Source organism: Salmo salar, chromosome 16, assembly GCF_965601325.2.
Source record: "Salmo salar chromosome 16, fSalSal1, whole genome shotgun sequence".
NCBI lineage: Eukaryota > Metazoa > Chordata > Actinopteri > Salmoniformes > Salmonidae > Salmo > Salmo salar.
Genome location: NC_138306.1, coordinates 53,282,169 through 53,303,228, shown reverse-complemented (window position 1 = coordinate 53,303,228; position 21,060 = coordinate 53,282,169). Strand labels below are relative to the sequence as shown.

The window sequence follows — 21,060 nt, the reverse complement described above, 5'->3', positions numbered from 1 at the left end:
TTCCCTGGTCAACTGTAAGTGCTGTTATTTTGAAGTGGAAACGTCTAGGAGCAACAACGGCTCAGCCACGAAGTGGTAGGCCTCACAAGCTCACAGAAGGGACCGCCCAGTGCTGAAGCACGTAGTGTGTAAACATCGTCTGCCTTCGGTGGCAACACTCACTAACGAGTTCTAAACTGGCTCTGGAAGCAACAGCAGCACAAGAACTGTTCGTCAGGAGCTTCATGAAGTGGGTTTCCATAGCCGAGCAGCCTCACACAAGTCTAAGATCAATATGCGCAATGCCAAGCGTTGGCTGGAGTGGTGTAAACCTCGCCGCCATTGGACTCTTGAGCAGTAGAAACCTTTTTTATGGAGTGATGAATCATGCTTCACCATCTGGCAGTCCGACAGACAAATCGGGATTTGGCGGATGCCAGGAGAACACTACCTGCCCAAATGGGCTAGGCCCTTTAGTTCCAGTGAAGGGAAATCTTAACGCTATAGCATAAAATGACATTCTAGATGATTCTGTGCTTCCAACTTTGTGGCAAAGGTTTGGGGAAGGCCCTTTCCTGTTTCAGCATGACAATGCCCCCGTGCACAAAGCGAGGTCCATACAGAAATGGTTTGTCGAGATCGGTGTGGAAGAACTTGACTGGTTTGCACAGAGCCCTGACCTCAACCCCATCAAACACTTTTGGGATGAATTGGAACGCCGACTGCAAGCCAGGCCTAATCGCCCAACATCAATGCCTGACCTCACTAATGCTCTTGTGGCTGTATGGAAGCAAGTCCATGCGACAATGTTCCAACATCTAGTGGAAAGCCTTCCCAGAAGAGTGAAGGCTGTTATAGCAGCAAAGGGGGGACCAACTCCATATTAATGCCCATGATTTTGGAATGAGATGTAGTGTATTATTAAAAACATTGAGGAGTGTGAAATATGGCCTACTAAACCAAATGTCAAAGGTGTTTAGGCCTATGTGTTGTTGTTTAGGCCTATGTGTTGGTATAAGAGAAGAGCATAGCATACCAAATATTTTTAGGCAGTGGATACATACATTCTTTGTGAAGAAGAAACAATAGTGGAAGTGTTGTTTTGGTCAGTTTGATGTGGATGGATAGTCAGACTAGATCCCATCTGCACTGAGGGGGAACTTCAAGCCGGGGCGTGAAAAATAAACCTTCAAAGTAGGTATGTTTCCAGCGAGTGCATTTGTTACAGTCCAAAATGATAAAGAGACTGCTGATAAGTCAGTCAGTTAACAATTGTGGTCTCAGTTTAAAGTGACAAGAAGAAGGTAGGATTCACACAGCAGAAGGATGTCAGCAGGACCACAAAAAACAGCTGAAGAGGACGCCCTCCCAACGACCACAGATACCACAACAAAACCCTTTGTTTTGATTCCTCCACTACTGTAGACCACCGGCAACTCTCTCTCTCTGACATATTCTCATAGAACCCCCCTACATCCTCCAGTAAGCTTCAAACTGCTGTTTTGGCAACTGATTACCTCATCTAATGTCATACTTACTGTTTATGCAAATGGTACTCATGAAAATATATGTTTTGATTCTTGATTTCATGATCAGAGGAATCCCTCATCATTTGTTGCTGGTGAACCATATATACTCTCACTGTAACGGCTGTCGTATAGAAGGGACCAAGGCGCAGCGTGTTGAGTGCTCATAATTACGTTTAATTAAACTCAGAACATTAAAGAAAATAACAAAGAGAAAACGAACAGCTAACAGTTCTGTCAGGTACTTGAAGTCTACACAGAGCACAACTAAACAGAATACAACTGCCCACAAACACACTAGAAAAAACCCCCAACTTAAATATGATCTCCAATTAGAGACAACGTGAACCAGCTGCCTCTAATTGGAGATCATCCCAAAAACCTCCAACATAGAAATAGAATACTAGAACAAAACATAGAAAACATAGACAAACCACCCAAAACACGCCCTGACCTACTCTACTATAGAAAATTACATCTTACTAGGGTCAGGACGTGACAGTACCCCCCTCCAAAAGGTGCAGACTCCGAATGCAACTAAAAAAACAAAAACACAAAACAAAAAAGGGAGGGTTGGGAGTGTGACAATTGTCTATGGCGGCTATAGTGCAAGACCCAGAACCTTACTATCCAGCAGATCCTCCAGCAGCGGAGGCGGCTCCGGTTCGGGGCGTAACCCCCGCTCCGCCCGCAGATCCCTCTGCTTCTGTACCACCAGACCGTGGATCGTCGTCGGAGGAACCGGACTGTAGATCATCGCCGGAGGCTCCGGGCTGCAGGCCAACCTCAGGGGGTTCCGGGCTGCAGGCCGCCTCAGGGGGTTCCGGGCTGCAGGCCGCCTCAGGGGGTTCCGGGCTGCAGGCCGCCTCAGGGGGTTCCGGGCTGCAGGCCGCCTCAGGGGGTTCCGGGCTGCAGGCCGCCTCAGGGGGTTCCGGGCCGTGGACCGTCACTGGAGGCTTCGTGCCGTGGATCGTCTCTGGAGGCTTCGTGCCGTGGATCGTCTCTACAGGCTCCGGGCCATGGATCATCACTGGAGGCTTCTTTCGTGGAGCTGGAACAGGTCTCACCGGACTGGGGAGACGCACTAGAGACCGGGTGCGCAGAACTGGCACAGTGCGTACTGGGCTATGGAGGCGCACTGGAGGGAGAGTGCGAGGAGCAGGCACAGGACATACTGGGCTATGGGGGCGCACTGGAGGGAGAGTGCGAGAAGCAGGCACAGGACGTACTGGGCTATGGAGGCGCACTGGAGGGAGAGTGCGAGAGGCAGGCACATGCTCACCACGATAAACACAGGGAGTTGGCTCAGGTCTCACCCCTGACCCCGCCAAACTACCCGTGTGCCCCCCCAAAACATTTTTTGGGGGGCTGCCTCTCGTTCTTCCCCGGCAGGCGTCGATATCTGTCCAATACCTGGCCCCAAGTCCAATTTATCCTTTCTTTCCACTCCTCTATAGACCAGGTATCCATCTCCTCCCAGGCACGCTGCTTGATCCAATTGTGGTGGACAGTTCTGTAACGGCTGTCGTATAGAGGGGACCAAGGCGCAGCGTGTTGAGTGCTCATAATTACGTTTAATTAAACTCAGAACACTAAAGAAAATAACAAAGAGAAAACGAACAGCTTACAGTTCTGTCAGGTACTTGAAGTCTACACAGAGCACAACTAAACAGAATTCAACTGCCCACAAACACACTAGAAAAAAAACCCAACTTAAATATGATCTCCAATTAGAGACAACGCGAACCAGCTGCCTCTAATTGGAGATCATCCCAAAAACTTCCAACATAGAAATAGAATACTATAACAAAACATAGAAATAGAAAACATAGACAAACCACCCAAAACACCCCTTGTCACGCCCTGACCTACTCTACAATAGAAAATGACATCTTACTAGGGTCAGGACGTGACACTCACCCCAAATGTTTTTTTTTTATCTTGCCATATATTTTTATACATCAGAAGTGTCATGGAATAATTGTATTCTTTATTTCTTACAATTTGAGTGGCTCACAGGTGCTGTGGCATGGACCCAGCTTGGCTTTGGTTCCAAAACAGTTGTGAGGTATGACAATGTCTGACATAGGCTACTTTTCTTTTAAGGTGAACTTTCTCTTAACTGAAACATTATTCTGACTTTTATTGGCACGCTTGAGACACTCACAAGTCTGCACCACAAGTCCCAGAACCCCTTTGAAGCCTTTGTTCACAGGAGGTGCTTGTAGTTGCACATACATATGGGTTCAAGCTAGTTCCTGTCAGCATTTCTCTCTTTACTATGAGCTCAAGTTTGAGGGAAAGAAGAAACAGATCAGGTGTTAGACGAGTGGAGACAGACGGGGCAGACACATAATTTAAGCCAAGGATAGAAGCTCCATTCTTCTGATCCAGTCCTCGTGTATCATGTTCTACTACTCTAGATCAAAGCCTCTCTTACTGGTTGTCCTCATCGTGCTGTTCAACGGTAGGCCATCTTCCTCTGTCTATGTACTGTAGATGTAGCCTACTAGAATGGCAGTGACTGTGTATGTTCGGATCAAATGTTGAAGGATTATTATTTATAAAACATTCCTGATCTGTAAAGTTATGACTTAAGCTATAGGAAAAGGAACTTTAGTAACCCAACTCTTTTATCATCGAACTCACAAGTCAGAGGAGGTGATACTCAGTAGCACAGAGTATTTATGGTATGTCTCTGAACAACCAAGACTGTATTTTTATTTCATTTTTTTAATTTCACCTTTACTTAAGCTGGAAGGCCAGTTGAGAACAAGTTCTCATTTACAACTGCGACCTGGCCAAGGTAAAGCAAAGCAGTTCGACACATACAACAACACAGAGTTACACATGGAATAAACAAAACATACAGTCAATAATACAATAGAAAACATTTCTATATACAGTGTGTGCAAATGAGGTAGGATAAGGGAGGTAAGGCAATAAATAGGCCATAGTGGTGAAATGGGCTGTATAATTAATCCAAAGTTTTTGACTTTTTGCTTGTGGAATATGTGACAAGGTGACAAACGTTTTCCATAGCATTTATTTGAATTGGGGTACAGTAGGCCTATATACAGTGCCTTCAGAAAGTATTCACACCCCTTGACTTTTTCCACATTTTGTTGTATTACAGCCTGAATTTAAAATGGATTAAATTGAGATTTGTGTCACACACAATACCCGTGGATTTATATTTTTAGACATTTTTACAAATTAATGAAAAGCTGAAATGTCTTGAGTCAATAAGTATTCAACCCCTTTTTTGGGTAAAAACGTGCCTAACAAGTCGCTTGGACTCTGTGTGCAATAATAGTGTTTAACATGATTTTCAAATGACTACCTCATCTCTGTAGCCCACATATACAATTACAGTGCCTTCCAAAAGTATTTACACCTTGACTGTTTCCACATTTTGTTGTGTTGCAAAGTGGGATAACATTTATTTAATTGTCTTCTTGTTGTCAACGATCTACACAAAATACTCTGTAATGCAAGTATTCAACCCCCTGGGTTAATAAATGTTAGAGTCACTACTTTGTTGAAGCACATTTGGCAGTGATTACAACTGTGAGTCTTTCTGGGTAAGTCTTTAAGAGCTTTCCACACCTGGATTCTGCAACATTTCCCATGATTATTTTCAAAATTCTTCAAGCTCTGTCAAATTGGTTATTGATCATTGCTAGACAACCATTTTAAGGTCTTGCCATAGATTTTTAAGAAGATTTAATTCAAAACTGAAAATAGGCCACTCAGGAAGATTTACTGTCTTCTTGGTAAGAAACTCCAGTGTAGAGTTGGCCTTGTGTTTAAGGTTATTGTCCTGCTGAAAGGTGAATTCATCTCCCAGTGTCTGGTGAAACGCAGACTGAACCAGGTTTTCCTCTAGGATCTAGCCTGTGCTTAGCTCCATTCTGTTTCCCTATTTATCCTGAAAAATTCCCCAGTCCTTAACAATTACAAGCATACCCATATCATGAGGCAGCCACCTCTATACTTGAAAATAGGGAGAGTGGTACTCAGTAATGTGTTGTATTGGATTTGCCCCAAACGTAACACTTTGTATTCAGGACAAAAAGTGAATTGCTTTGCCACATTTTTTGGAGTATTACTTTAGTGCCTTGTTGCAAATATTCCTTTGAGCATGATGAAATTATGAATGACACTTTGGATGGTGTATCAATACACCCAGTCACTACAAAGATACAGGCATCCTTTCTAACTCAGTTCCAGAGAGGATGGAAACTGCTCAGGGATTTCACCATGAGGTCAATGGTGACAGTTACAGAGTTTAATGGTTGTGATAGGAGAAAACTGAGGATGGATCAACAACATTGTAGATACTCCACAATACTAACCTAATTGACAGAGTGAAAAGGAAGCTTTTACCAAACACAAATATTCTAAAACATGCATCCGGTTTGCAATAAGGCACTAAAGTAAAACTGCAAAAAAATGTGGCAAAGCAATTCACTTTATGTCCTGAATACAATGCGTTATTTTGGGGGAAAATCCAACATAACACATCATTGAGTAGTACCACTTCATATTTTCAGGCATGGTGGTGGCTGCATCATGTTATGAGTATGCTTGTCATCAGGAGTTTTTTGATGGGTAAAAAGAAACGAAATAGAGCTAAGCACAGGTCAAACCTGATTCAGTCTCCTTTCCAACAGACACTGGGAGACAAAGGCACCTTTCAGCAGGACAATAAGCTAAAACACAAAGCCAAATGTACACTGGAGTTGCTTACCAAGATGACATTGAATGTTCCTGAGTGGCCTAATTACAGTTTTGACTAAATCGGCTTGAAAATCTATGGCAATACTAGGAAATGGCTGTCTAGCAATGATCAACAACCAACTCGACAGAGCTTGAAGAATTAAAAAAAATAACGATGTGCAAATATTGTACAATCCAGGTGTGCAAAGCTTTTAGAGACTTACCCAGACAGACCACAGCTGTAATCGCTGCCAAATGGGATTCTGACATGGATTAACTCAAGGGTGTGAATACTTACGTAAAGTAGATATTTCTGTATTTAATTTTAAATACATTTGCCAACATTTCTAAAAGCATGTTTTTACTTTGTCATTTCAGGGTATGGTTGAGAAAAAAATAAATTCAATACATTTTGAATTCAGGCTGTAACACAACAGAATGTGGAATAAGTCAAGGGGTATGAATACTTTCTGAAAGCACTCTCATACCTTCTAAAAGGCATTCTAATTTTTGTAATATTTTTATTCCACTTTGATCATAAAATATTTTTGTATTGCTTTGTTTATTTCTTCTATATCCCTATGAATACATTTTTGTCCAAGGAATATTTGTGGATCATATCTCTAGTCAATGAAAACTGGTAACTGGGTTCCTGGGATAAGACAAATATACCTGAAATATAAACAATACTGTATGCACAGTGATGAAAATATACACAACACTGTGTATATTTGATGACGTATATTTTACTTCTCTTTTCCTACTAGCACTGACTTTGCTGATAACTTCTTAATTAAAGGAAAAATGTACTTACTACGACTGTGATATGTGGTTGTCTCAACTAGCTATCTTAAGATGAATGTAAGTTGCTCTGGATAAGAGTGTCTGCTAAATGACTAAAATATGAATTATATTAATAATATTAAAATAAATATAAATGTAATATTAGTAATATAGAACATCGTTTTTTTTGTTGTTGATTAAAAGGTAAAAGATGTTAAAGGTCCATTACAATATTAATTTACAATATGTGTGTGTTATGCTACAGGTGAAGGTAGAAGTCATAGGACAAAAAAACAACATCTTGTGTACCTAAATCATCAGGTCATGTCCTAACTTGTTGACAACTTCCTCTCTCTTTTTCAGGACACAACTGGGCAGATAAAGTGGTAGGAATCATTGGTCATGAGATCACCATCCCCTTCTCATTTCATAACATGTCCAAAGCATCTGGTAATGTGCAAATTGGTCTTTACAAAAATTCTAAAAAGATCAGTGAATGTAATAATGATGTGCACAGCTGTTGCTCACAAAGCCACCTCTGCTTCTCTGGGAAGAAAGTGGCCTCTTTCTTCATCCGAAATCTGACATCAGTTGACAACGGAACATATTGGATCACGTTGTTCCAAACCAGTAGAGATCCTCCCATGCTACAAAGCAATGAGGTGACGCTTATCCTTCAATCGGATGGTAACACCACAGGTAGGCTATAAGATCGCTCTCTTCACAGTATAATGTATATAACTATTCAAAGTCAATGTCTAGCACAAGGGTTTTCATGATACGTCACATTATGTTTTTTATTTATCTATAAGTAGTGTCCGTCCAGCCTGTATTGAACCCAGCTAAATGTACAACCTTTTTACAAGTACTATCCGTTAACAATTCAAAACCAACACAAGCCACCGTTTTAAATGAGCTAACTATGGACCTTTAAAGCCTTTGGTCAAGATTGTGGTCCTTGAAGATTGACGTTCTAGACAGCATGACCCTACTCTGCTTTACCTTAATTCACTGTCTCATCTAGTTTCACCTAAGGAGCCATTTTCTATTCCAGAATCCCCATCATGCACCTCTAACGCCGAAGATGATGATATCAGCGACAGTGGAAAGGCCAACAATGTCTATGTCCTGATCATCTTTGCTGTTTTGGGGGTATCCATCATAGCTCTGTTAATCGGACTGCTTGGTTGGTTCTGCTGGACCTACAACAGGAGCCCAGGTATTGAAGGGGCCTATCATTATCCCTAACCATACATATCATAAGCAGGTGGTTGGTGGCACCTTAATTAGGGAGGAAGGGCATGTGGTAATGCTGGAGCGGAATTTGTGGAAAGGTATCAACAACATCAAACACATGGTTTCCATAACGCCATTCCATTTGCTTATGTTCCAGCCATTATTATGAGCCGTCCTCCCCTCACCAGCCTCCACTGATACCATAGTATCTCTTGTAGTTGTAATTCTATGCAATCCAGTTAGATTAAGGCCTTGGTTCTTGTCCATCAACTTCTTTCCTGCACTTAATGTCGACACCTGGACCAAAGATATGTCTTTATTATCTGAAACTTAGCTTTACAGTCTTAAATCAGTCAAATAATTTTTCTTGATCAAACTGACAAATGGAGAAATTCTTAAGGGAGCTGAAATCAATAGCGTTTTTTTTTTGTTGGGGGGGGGGGGGGGGGCATCAGCAGTTCGGTTTCCATCCAATTGGTGATAGATTTGAAATGCAAATATTCTAAAATCCGCATTAAAAAAGTATGCGCATTTTCCCATCAGAGATGTGTTTCCATCCAATTGACTTTTTGCAGATAAAACGCTGTGCGTAATCAAATTAACCAAAAGTAAAATTATCTGGTGTAAGTTTGTCATTTCCTGTTTTACTTCTGGGGGAAATGCTGTTAACAATTGTGATTACCTTTGTGCAAAGGAAAAAAGTGAAGACTCCTCCCTCGCAAACGGAAACTCTCTGCAAAACCTCTCCCTTCCGCTAATTTCACCAGTTTTTATCATGGCCAAAAAGGACATTTTTGTTTTCATGAATTTTTACGATATAGACAATTTTGACTTTGTGGCTGTAAAATCTAGTGAAAACCGTTTATCATCTGCACAAAGGCTTGAAAATCACCACCCAAGTTTAAGAACCGCCTTCGCCCAATCCTGATTCGTCCAAATAATCAATGACGAAAACCCAAAACCAGGAACTACTGCTGCTTGTAATCACATAATTCTACTTGTGCCTTGACAGATTCTCACTGTTTCATCTATCCACGAGAATCTGTCCACGAGTGATTAGACTGTGCATGATGATGTAGTGCACATAAAAATAACTTTGCAATTAAATTCCCATGTGTCAAATAAAAAATACAAGTTAAATTAGTTTCCATCATATTTTCAACTCTACTGATGCTTTTGTAAAACAAATGCCTCATTATATATACTGCTCAAAACAATAAAGGGAACACTTAAACAACACATCCTAGATCTAAATGAAAGAAATAATCTTGTTAATTACTTTTTTCTTTACATAGTTGAATGTGCTGACAACAAAATCACACAAAAATAATCAATGGAAATCCAATTTATCAACCCATGGAGGTCTGGATTTGGAGTCACACTCAAAATTAAAGTGGAAAACCACACTACAGGCTGATCCAACTTTGATGTAATGTCCTTAAAACAAGTCAAAATGAGGCTCAGTAGTGTGTGTGGCCTCCACGTGCCTGTATGACCTCCCTACAACGCCTGGGCATGCTCCTGATGAGGTGGCGGATGGTCTCCTGAGGGATCTCCTCCCAGACCTGGACTAAAGCATCCGCCAACTCCTGGACAGTCTGTGGTGCAACGTGGCGTTGGTGGATGGAGCGAGACATGATGTCCCAGATGTGCTCAATTGGATTCAGGTCTGGGGAACGGGTGGGCCAGTCCATAGCATCAATGCCTTCCTCTTGCAGGAACTGCTGACACACTCCAGCCACATGAGGTCTAGCATTGTCTTGCATTAGGAGGAACCCAGGGCCAACCACACCAGCATATGGTCTCACAAGGGGTCTGAGGATCTCATCTCGGTACCTAATGGCAGTCAGGCTACCTCTGGCGAGCACATGGAGGGCTGTGCAGCCCCCCAAAGAAATGCCACCCCACACCATGACTGACCCACCGCCAAACCGGTCATGCTGGAGGATGTTGCAGGCAGCAGAACGTTCTCCACGGCGTCTCCAGACTCTGTCACGTCTGTCACGTGCTTAGTGTGAACCTACTTTCATCTGTGAAGAGCACAGGGCGCCAGTGGCGAATTTGCCAATCTTGGTGTTCTCTGGCAAATGCCAAACGTCCTGCACGGTGTTGGGCTGTAAGCACAACCCCCACCTGTGGACGTCGGGCCCTCATACCACCCTCTGACCGTTTGAGCAGACACATGCACATTTTTGGCCTGCTGGAGGTCATTTTGCAGGGCTCTGGCAGTGCTTCTCCTGCTCCTCCTTGCACAAAGGCGGAGGTAGCGGTCCTGCTGCTGGGTTGTTGCCCTCCTATGGCCTCCTCCACGTCTCCTGATGTACTGGACTGTCTCCTGGTAGCGCCTCCATGCTCTGGACACTACGCTGACAGACACAGCAAACCTTCTTGCCACAGCTCGCATTGATGTGCCATCCTGGATGAGCTGCACTACCTGAGCCACTTGTGTGGGTTGTAGACTCCGTCTCATGCTACCACTAGAGTGAAAGCACCGCCAGCATTCAAAAGTGACCAAAACATCAGCCAGGAAGCATAGGAACTGAGAAGGGGTCTGTGGTCCCCACCTGCAGAACCACTCCTTTATTGGGGGTGTCTTGCTAATTGCCTATAATTTCCACCTGTTGTCTATTCCATTTGCACAACAGCATATTAAATTTATTGTCAATCAGTGTTGCTTCCTAAGTGGACAGTTTGATTTCACAGAAGTGTGATTGACTTGGAGTTACATTGTGTTGTTTAAGTGGTCCCTTTATTTTTTTGAGCAGTGTATATAGATTATTATGGACCAACGAGCGAGATAATTTTTATTTGTCAAACGGAAGCCAAGTATCGATCATCATGTCACCAGAATAACAATTGAAGACCCTCAATATTTATTTGAAAGGAGCATCAACCTCATCATTGTGCACTGTCACCACCCTGTGAAGTTCATAATTTATTTCATCTGTAGCCTAATCCTTAAGAAGAGTCTTTTGATGCACCCGTGCTTCAATCTAAGTAACATAATTAAAGAAAATCCCCATAGGGCCTACTGAGTGGCGCAGCGGTCTAAGGCAATGCATCACAAGGCTAGAGGCGTCACTACAGACCCGGGTTCGACCCCGGGCTGTATCACAACCGGCTGTGATTGGGAGTCCCATAAGGCAGCACACAATTGGCCCAGCGTCATCCGGGTTAGGGGAGGGTTTTGCCGCGTGGGGGGCTTTACTTGGCTCATCGCGCTCTAGTGACTCCTTGTGGCAGGCCGGGTACCTGCAGGCTGACTCCGGTCATCAGTTGAATAACGTTTCCTTCGACACGTTGGTGCGGCTGGCTTCCGGGTTAATCAGGCGGGTGTTAAGGAGCCATGAAACATCCTAAAAATCTGTCTCCTCACAAAAAACATCTGTAGCGTCTGAGCTACAAACTAATGCGACCACACTGTGGAAAGGGAAGACTCTCACGAAAGTGATGGTGTTCTTCATTTTTCTCTACGACCCCCACAAGTTTCATGGGAATCGTCTGAAGGTAACCCATCCAAATGAATGGAAGTAGTGTATGGAGATAGTTTTGTATCGTAGTAATGGCGAATTTCCATAGATTTTGTTATACCTAATGGAGTACTACATTTCAAAATATAATAGCCAAATGATCCCACTGGTAGTGGGAGGACCACACAACATATCATTGTGTGACTCAAAGTTTTCTTCAATATGATGGTTATTATATCAACACTGCCATTTTTTGCATAATACATTTTACAGACACAAAAAGATCCCACCATATGTAGCGTATTTTGTATTGTCGACATTTGAAAAACTGACAAATTTGCTCTTTCCATCAGGCCTGTCGTGACATTTTTTATCAGACATGTACTTTACTTGCATGAAAATGCTGGATGGAAACCTTGTTAGTGAGATGAATACATCCCTTCGAATGAGCCACTGTTGCAGTTTCATATGCATGACTCACGCTCATTGATATGAGCCTTCTTTAACCAGAGGAAATAACCACCTACACAGAGAATTCAAATTAGCACAGAGACGGGGAGAAAAAGTGCAAACTGTTTGTTTTCACAAATGCTGTCTCAAACTCTCATTTTCTTCTCTCCTGACCCACTTCAGAACAGAGCATCATGTTTCTTTGATGTGTTTTTTGGTATCCCCCCACATGTCATGTTTTGTACCTCTTGAACAAATGCCTTCTCAAGCACTACTATGTACCAGTAGAAAAGGCTATCTTTCCATCCAGCGACTTCATCTGACTTTGAGGAAAATGTCACTGACTCAGGTTGATTGCAGATACAAACAGCACAACACTGTAAAGATGATCTGGACTACTAAAATCCTTGGATATGAATAGAATAACTTTTCCCATCTTCAACCCCTAATACTATAGGCCATGATCTTATATCATCTTGTATCAGTGGCGGTTGGTGCCGTTTAAGATGAGGGAGGATGTTGTTGTTTTTTTCTTCTTGAACACTGGCCTTATTTCTATTTCAGCATATCAGATGACTCCCATTCAAATTCCATTCACCCAGTTCAATGTAACATTGATAGATTTAGGCTACTACATGATACTCTAATTTTCCCTATGCCCCATCATATGAGGTTGCTACAACCTAGGCTATAAATGAAAGTTTACAACGTAAGTGCACACAGGTCAAGAGACAAATTTGATGTGACAGACAGTGACAGACTTGCCTGCATGTAGCTGATATAGGGTGTAATCATTAGTCCAACAGTTGCAAACAAGAGTTTTTATTGGATAAATTCAGGTATGTTTAGCCCCGTTTTGTTCCATTTGCTTCCGTTTCAGAAACCTTTTTCAACAGAATCTGATGAATGAGTACACCCCTGATCACACGTAAACACAGTTCACTTTCATGGAAGCCACATCCTATGCGCTCTCCTTCTCTCACCTCTTCCCTTCGCTTGTGGATTTCAATGCACAACACATCAGCTGTATGTGACCAGGCCAAAATAACTTTCCAAGTCAAACCACTACACACAGCCTACATTGTCACCATATTAGCTAAAGTAATGTCATAGTCAGCATAGCTAATAGAACTAACGTGTCAGTAAACCCGCTACAATCATGCAGTAACGTTAGTGTACAGTCAGTAAGCAGTTACATCAGCTGCAATAAATTAGTTATACCAAAAGCTGACCTTGACTTCCAGTGCTGTGTAGCCAGCTAGCTAACATAGCATACCTCTGTTTGTGCAGGGTGTTTCAGTAGGCTGAAAGTGAAAAAAATGACTCTCTCTCTCTCCATTTCTCTTTCTTCTCCTTCATTTTGGAAATGTATTTGTTCAAAACTGTTAAACTATTGGCTTTCTTTATCTTTGAGTCAACTACTCACCACATTTTATACACTGCAGTGCTAGCTAGCTGTAGCTTATGCTTTCAGTACTAGATTAATTATCTGATCCTTTGATTGGGTGGACAACACTTCAGCTCATGCTGCAAGAGCTCTGATAGGCTGGAGGACGTCCTCCGGAAGTTGTCATAATTACTGTGTAAGTCTATGGAAGGGGCTGAGAACCACGAGCCTCCTAGGTTTTGTGTTGAAGTCAATGTACCCAGAGGAGTTTAAGATAAGTGACAAAATGCAGGATCATTTGTCTATGATTAACACATAATAAAATCTTTATCTTGTGTCCAGAAGGGGACCAGCAAGAGAACCTCAAGGCCAAGCAACAGGTAAGATCACACTCTATTGGTGTCACTCAGAGTCCTGGCCATTCTTTGGTTTGTTAGAATTTTGACACATTTGCTTAGCAACAACCACAAGACAAATTCCTAATACAAAGTTTAAAAAATAATGCTTAAATGTTTGTATTTTGACAGATTTATTAGATCAAATCCAATAAATTGCACAGGTTCTGTTTTATAAAATGCATACTGTATACATTTTCAGGGGTCAAGAGAGGCGTCCACCTCAATGTCTGTGTATTCTGTAGAATACGGCGTGCTGGACTTCAACCGTAGACCCAGTGGAGAAGAGGGGAACAGGCATGGGAGGGAGAGGGAGGGAGGAGTGGTGAGGTCTGCAGAGACAGTGGAATATGCTGCAATCACCTTTCCCCCACAACAAAGGGTGTCATATGGGAGATAGTGAGTCAACTGAAACTCTATTAAATACAAACAGCATTGGCTGATTTGAACTGGATTCTATCAACATATGGAACAGTTGCTGAGAGAAGGATGCTGAAAACGGTTGATGTGTCACTCTGAGGTGATAGATACCGTAAGAATGGAAATACTGAAGAAAGGTGTTGAATCACGTAGTCACGTATTAATAAAAACAACCTCCCTGTGTGGCTATGCGTGACTGTACCCTACTGGAAATACAACAACAACAAACAACACAAATACGTTGTAGATACAATAACCCATTTGACTGTAACACAAATTGAATTTTAACATGCTTTTTAAAATGTTATTTTTATAAAGTCATGGAACATTAAATTGTGTGTAAAATTTCCGGTAGGGTTTGCACAGATAAATACACCTTTTATAGGGTTTTTCTTTTTCACAAAGTGTCATGTTGTTTATTTACTCTGACACTATTTGGATTACCAGAAGTATCTGGGGGGATTTTTACAAAATAATTAGCATGGTCCTCTGCAATCCAACTAAGTTCTCATTAAACACAGTTTACTTGACAGATGTTTTATTTTCATCCCTCAATGGTTTGAAATTCACAATGATTGACATACATGTATACTGGGAAAATCAAGTTTCAAATAAATTATTTTGCATAATAGGTGATAATTAGGTGATTACATTCTGATCTAATTGAGCTCTTTCACGGATGTTGTTTTTAGACTTTCAATGGCTCTAATTTTAACAGCTTTACAGACAAATGCAGTGCATCAAGTGCTGTAATCTTGACACGATCGGTCTAGCTGACGCCTCGAAGCATGGAGGATTTGAAGGATTTTCATTTGGATGTATCATTGGCAATTGCTATTAGGCAATGTTTGTGCAGAGTTACTCTGTCCAGTGTCTGTGTTCTTTTGCCCATCTTAATCTTTTCTTTTTATTGGCCAGTCTGAGATATGGCGTTTTCTTTGCAACTCTGCCTAGAAGACCAGCATTCCGGAGTCGCCTCTTCACTGTTCATGTTGAGACTGGTGTTTTGCGGGTACTATTTAATGAAGCTGTCAGTTGAGGACTTGTGAGACATCTGTTTCTCAACTAGACACTCTAATGTACTTGTCCTCTTGCTCAGTTGTGCACCGGGGCCTCCCACTATTTCTTGCATGGGATAGCCTTCATTTCTCAGAACAAAAATAGACTGACAGATGCTCCAGATACTCAACTAGTCTAAAGAAGGCCAGTTTTATAGCTTCTTTAATCAGAACAACAGTTTTCAGCTGTGCTAACATCATTGCAAAAGGGTTTTCTAATGATCAATTAGTCTTTTAAAATTATAAACTTGGATTAGCTAACACAACTTGCCATTGGAACACAGGAGTCATGGTTGCTGATAATGGGCCTCTGTACGCCTATGTAGATATTCCATAAAAAATCATCCATTTCCAGCTACAATAGCCATTTACAACATTAACAATGTTTACACTGTATTTCTGATCAATTTGATGTTATTTTAATGGACAATTTTTTTTGCTTTTCTTTCAAAAACAAGGACATTTTTAAGTGACCCCAAACCTTTGAACGGTAGTGTATTTTAATAGCACTCAACACAAATCGCATTTCATAAATCTTTTGTTCATCTCATGATCTTAACCCACTTAACCCCAAAATGTCTCCAAGTTTTCACCATCATTGTGAAGCTCTAGTTATTTTGTTGCTTTGACGAAGTCATTTCTGAAGATTTTATTTATTTAATGTGATTAGTGATTCATTTACGTCTGTCCCTCATTTTAAGGTCAACCCTGTTGAACTGAACCCTCATTTTATTATGGTGAAACTATTCCCTTTTTCTTTTAAAATCTAAACAAAGAAATATCTAATAGTCCAATCACAGTGTAAAAGCAGGTGAGCTGGTTCTTCTCGTTGTGTCCATTTTCTGGTGTTTTGTGGTGGAAAACTAAGCGTGTCTACCCATAGATAGACAGATTATAAGTTTTTGTGAAGTTTGCATTAAATTGCCACTTCCTCATAGCAAATGCTCCAGTGTTAAATCAACACTGAGTGTTAAATTTAACACTGTTCCAGTGTCCATACGAGTACACACTTTCAGTGTTAAATTAACACACTCCTTATTGTAAAGCCTTATTTGCATATTTCCCAGAGGGCATTTTAAAGAATTGTAGTTACCACCCATGACTGTATTTGCTACACGGAACCCAAAACGGCTGCATGCGTGTGCCATCGTGCGCTATCGTGCATAAATGTATTTTGTCCCCCTACACCAAACGCGATCACGACACGCAGGTTAAAATATCAAAACAAACTCTGAACCAATGACAATAATTTGGGGACAGGTCGAAAAGCATTAAACATGTATGGCAATTTAGCTAGTTAGCTTGCACTTGCTAGCTAATTTGTCCTATTTAGCTATCTTGCTGTTGCTAGCTAATTTGTCCTGGGATATAAACATTCAGTTGTTATTTTACCTGAAATGCACAAGGTCCCCTACTCCGACAATTAATCCAAACATAAAACGGCCAACCAAATCGTTTCTAGTCATCTCTCCTCCTTCCAGGCTTTTTAATCTTTGAAATTATATGGTGATCGGCATCTACACTTTTACCACAACAACCGGCAAAACAGTTCGTCTTTCAATCACCCTCGTGGGTATAACCAATGAGGAGATGGCACGTGGGTACCTGCTTCTATAAACCAATGAGGCGATGGGAGAGGCAGGACTTGCAGCGCGATCTGCGTCAGAAATAGAAAGGAGTTTTATTTTAGCCCTTGGCATCGCAGACGCTCGTTGGCGCGCGAGAGCAGTGTGGGTGCAATAATTGAATAACATGGATTTCTACATTTATTTTGCGGCGCACGTGACATGTCCGGTCTGGTCAGCATGTTAGTTCTTGCATTCATTCAATTTCAGGGTGTGTGGCCTTCACCAAGTGAGTTCCTCTTATCTCAGGACTAGCAGCCTGTCCATGAGGTGTACTTGTACATCAAGCTACCTTGCGCTACAGAAACAGGATTTAAGCTCCTGTCCCGACCATTCTGGCTCAAAGAAGGCTTAAGATAGATTTACTGTATCTCAGTATTTAATTTATACAGTATGGGCGTTATTTTAATCCGGTGGGCATAAACATAACATCATGTCAGCATATTACCAGTCAGATAGAAGGGCAATAAAGACAATAGTAGGCACAAAGATAATAGGAGAGAGTGAAAGGGGGTTTCTTGCTTTCATACACAATGTGTGGTCAATGTCATTGTGTAAAATTACCACTGGAGACTAGCAGTAGATTACAGTATGGCTCTAGCTACGGTGCCTTGGGAAAGTATTCAGACCCTTTACTCAGTACTTTTGTTGAAGCGCATTTGGCAGCTATTACAGCCTCAATTCTTCTTGGGTATGACACTGCAAGCTTGGCACACCTGTATTTGGGGAGTTTCTCACATTATTTTCTGCAGATTCTGTCAAGCTCTTTCAGGTTGGATTGGGAGCGTAGCTGCACAGCTATTTCAGGTCTCTCCAGAGATGTTTGATTTGGTTCAAGTCCGCGCTCTGGCTGGGCCACTCAAGGACATTCAGAGACTTGTCCCGAAGCCACTCCTGCGTTGTCTTGGCTGTGTGCTTAGGGTCGGTGTCCTGTTGAAAGGTGAACCTTCGCCACAGTCTGAGGTCCTGAGCGCTCTGGAGTAGGTTTTCATCAAGGATCTCTCTGTTCTTTGCGCCGTTCATCTTTCCCTCGATCCTGACTAGACTCCCAGTCCCTGCCGCTGAAAAACATCCCCACATCAAGATGCTTCCACCACCATGCTTCACCATAGGTATGGTGCCCAGTTTCCTTGAGACATGACGCTTGGCATTCAGGCCAAAGAGTTCAATCTTGTTGTTTCTCAGGGCGTGAGAGTCTTTAGGTGCCTTTTGGCAAACTCCAAGCCGGCTGTCATGTGCCTTTTTACTGAGTGGCATCCGTCTGGCCCACTCTACCATAAAGGCCTAATTGGTGGAGTGCTGCAGAGATGGTTGGCCTTCTGGAAGGTTCTCCCATCCCCACAGAAGAACTCTAGAGCTCTGTCAGAGTGACCATCAGGTTCTTGCTCACCTCCCTGACCAAGGCCCTTCTCCCCTGATTGCTCAGTTTGGCCGGGCAGCCAGCTCTATTAAGAGTCTTGGTGGTTCCGAACCTCTTCCATTTAAGAATGATGGGGATCACTGTGTTCTTGGGGACCTTCAATGCTGCAGAAATGTTTTGGTACCCTTCCCACAGTTCTGTGCCTCACCACAATCCTGTCTTGGAGCTCTACGGACAATTCCTTCGACTTCATGGCTTGGTTTTTTGCTCTGACATGACCTGTCAACTGTGGGACCTTATAGACTGGTGTGTGCCTTTCCAAATCATGTCCAATCAATTGAATTTACGACAGGTGGACTCCAATCAAGTTCTAGAAACATCTCAAGGATGATCAATGGACACAGGATGCACCTGAGCTCAATTTCGAGTCTCATAGCAAAGGGACTGAATACTTATGTAAATTAGATATTTCTGTATTTTGTTTTTAATACATTTGCAAAAATTCTACAAACCTGTTTACGCTTTGTCATTTATGGGGTGTAGATTGCAGAGTATTTTTATTTATTGAATACATTTTAGAATAAGGCTGTAACATAACATAATGTGGAAAAAGTCAAGGGTTGTGAATGCTTTCCAAAGGCACTGTAAATAGCACCCATCCTTTTGTTTCCCTACCAAGTTCTATATTTCCATCACCTTCATGAGGGGTGTTACCAAGTGTTTGTCGCTCGCAGCTTGTGATGCTTACTGAAGCGTTAAAAACCACCACCTCTGGCTCTGCACAAGATCTCAGGCGTGCAGATTGCATATCTCTTTGACAAGAAACTGTTGCCCCATCAACCCACAATCTAACCACACCAGACTCCATAGCTGTATTGTCAGTATGTTTACCACAAGATTTTTTCTCTCTTACTGTTAGCATTAGCAAACAGGTCTAATTTTCCTAATACAAACCTGACCTTGATAACTACAGAGTATGCTGAGATGGCATGGCAGCGAACTAGTTGAGGTCAACATAAAGCATCTGAATTTCCAATTGGCGTCACCAGAAAATGCAGAGCAACACAACACAGAGCAATATAGTACAAGTTGGGAACTTTTCATTAGTCATTTCAGTACGGTCTGATCATGTGTTGATCAGAGTGTTGATCAGAGTGTTGTACACCACAGACTACAAAATAAAAAAAATAAAAATGTAATATCAGATGACAAGATGGCGCCGACAGAGATGGTCGCCTCACTTCAGGTCCTTACGAAACTATGCAGTAATTTGTTTTTTATGTTTTATTTCTTACATTGTTAGCCCAGAAAAGCTGAAGTGTTATTACATACAGCCGGAAAGAACAATTGGATATAAAAGCGACGTCAATTTACCAACATTACGACCAACAATACGACTTTCCCGAAGCGGATCCTTTGTTCGGACCTCCACCCTGGACATGGGATCTAATCCCAGAGGCCGACCCAAAACAATGCCGTCGCCGCAGTTCGAGGCAGACGGAGCGGCCTACTGGTCAGACTTAGAAGGCGAGCCCACCATCCACCACTTCCGAGCATATTACTCGCCAATGTCCAATCTCTAGACAACAAGGTGGACGAAATTAGCGCACAAGTTGCATTCCAGAGAGACATCAGAGATTGTAACATTCTCTGTTTCACGGAAACATGGCTCACTTGGGATATGTTGTCAGAGTCGGTCGGACAGCCACCTGGTTTCTTCATGCATCGCACTGACAGAAACAAGCATCTCTCTGGTAAGAAGAAGGGCGGGGGTGTATGCCTTATGATTAACGACTCATGGTGTAATCATAACAACATACAGGAACTCAAGTCCTTTTTTTCACCTGACCTAGAGTTCCTTACAATCAAATGCCGACCGCATTATCACACAAGAGAATTCTCTTCGATTATAGTCACAGCCGTGTATATCCAGCCGTGTATATTGTCATGCTGGAATACCCATCCACGACCCATTTTCAATGCCCTGGCTGAGGGAAGGAGGTTCTCACCCAAGATTTGACGGTACATGGCCCCGTCCATCGTCCCTTTGATCTGGTGAAGTTGTCCTGTCCCCTTAACAGAAAAACACCCCAAAAGCATAATGTTTCCACCTCCATGTTTGACGGTGGAGATGGTGTTCTTGGGGTCATAGGCAGCATTCCTCCTCCTCCAAACACGGCGAGTTGAGTTGTCAAAGAGCTCCGTTTTGGTCTCATCTGACCACAACACTTTCACCAGTTGTCCTCTGAGTCATTCAGATGTTAGTTGGCAAACTTCAAACGGGCATGTATATGTATTCTTGAGCAGGGGGACCTTGCGGGCACTGCAGGATTTCAGTCCTAAACAGCGTAGTGTGTTACCAATTGTTTTCTTGGTGACTATGGTCCCAGCTGCCTTGAGATCATTGACAAGATCCTCCCGTGTAGTTCTGGGCTGATTCCTCACCGTTCTCATGATCATTGCAACTCCACGAGGTGAGGTCTTGCATGGAGCCCCAGGCCGAGGGATATTGACAGTTCTTTTGTGTTTCTTCCATTTGCGAATAATCGCACCAAATGTTGTCACCTTCTCACCAAGCTGCTTGGCGATGGTCCTGTAGCCCATTCCAGCCTTGTGTAGGTCTACAATCTTGTCCCTGACATCCTTGAA

The 21,060-nt window shown here is 42.3% G+C and overlaps 2 protein-coding genes across 4 annotated transcripts in view; one reads left to right on the top strand and one right to left on the bottom strand.

The window, feature by feature from the left end:
- Positions 1-21,060, bottom strand: part of dynlt2b (dynein light chain Tctex-type 2B) — a 57,477-nt gene that overhangs the window by 17,151 nt on the left and 19,266 nt on the right. The gene's annotated exons all lie outside the window — the stretch shown is intronic.
- On the top strand, positions 3,756-17,063 carry LOC106574172 (uncharacterized). The gene is made up of 5 exons (XM_014149841.3): positions 3,756-3,972; positions 7,374-7,709; positions 8,065-8,229; positions 13,896-13,933; positions 14,151-17,063. The coding sequence occupies exons 1-5, from the start codon at positions 3,912-3,914 to the stop codon at positions 14,346-14,348; spliced, it is 798 nt and encodes a 265-aa protein (XP_014005316.1). The 5' UTR covers positions 3,756-3,911; the 3' UTR covers positions 14,349-17,063.

What these genes read in the sequence shown, in the direction of transcription:
- LOC106574172 (XM_014149841.3), top strand. Translation starts at nt 3,912, where the DNA reads ATGTTCTACTACTCTAGATCAAAGCCTCTCTTACTGGTTGTCCTCATC. An exon ending in CCTCATCGTGCTGTTCAACG is followed by an intron (nt 3,973 to 7,373) that starts GTAGGCCATCTT and finishes TCTCTTTTTCAG; the next exon opens with GACACAACTGGGCAGATAAA. An exon ending in ATCGGATGGTAACACCACAG is followed by an intron (nt 7,710 to 8,064) that starts GTAGGCTATAAG and finishes TTTCTATTCCAG; the next exon opens with AATCCCCATCATGCACCTCT.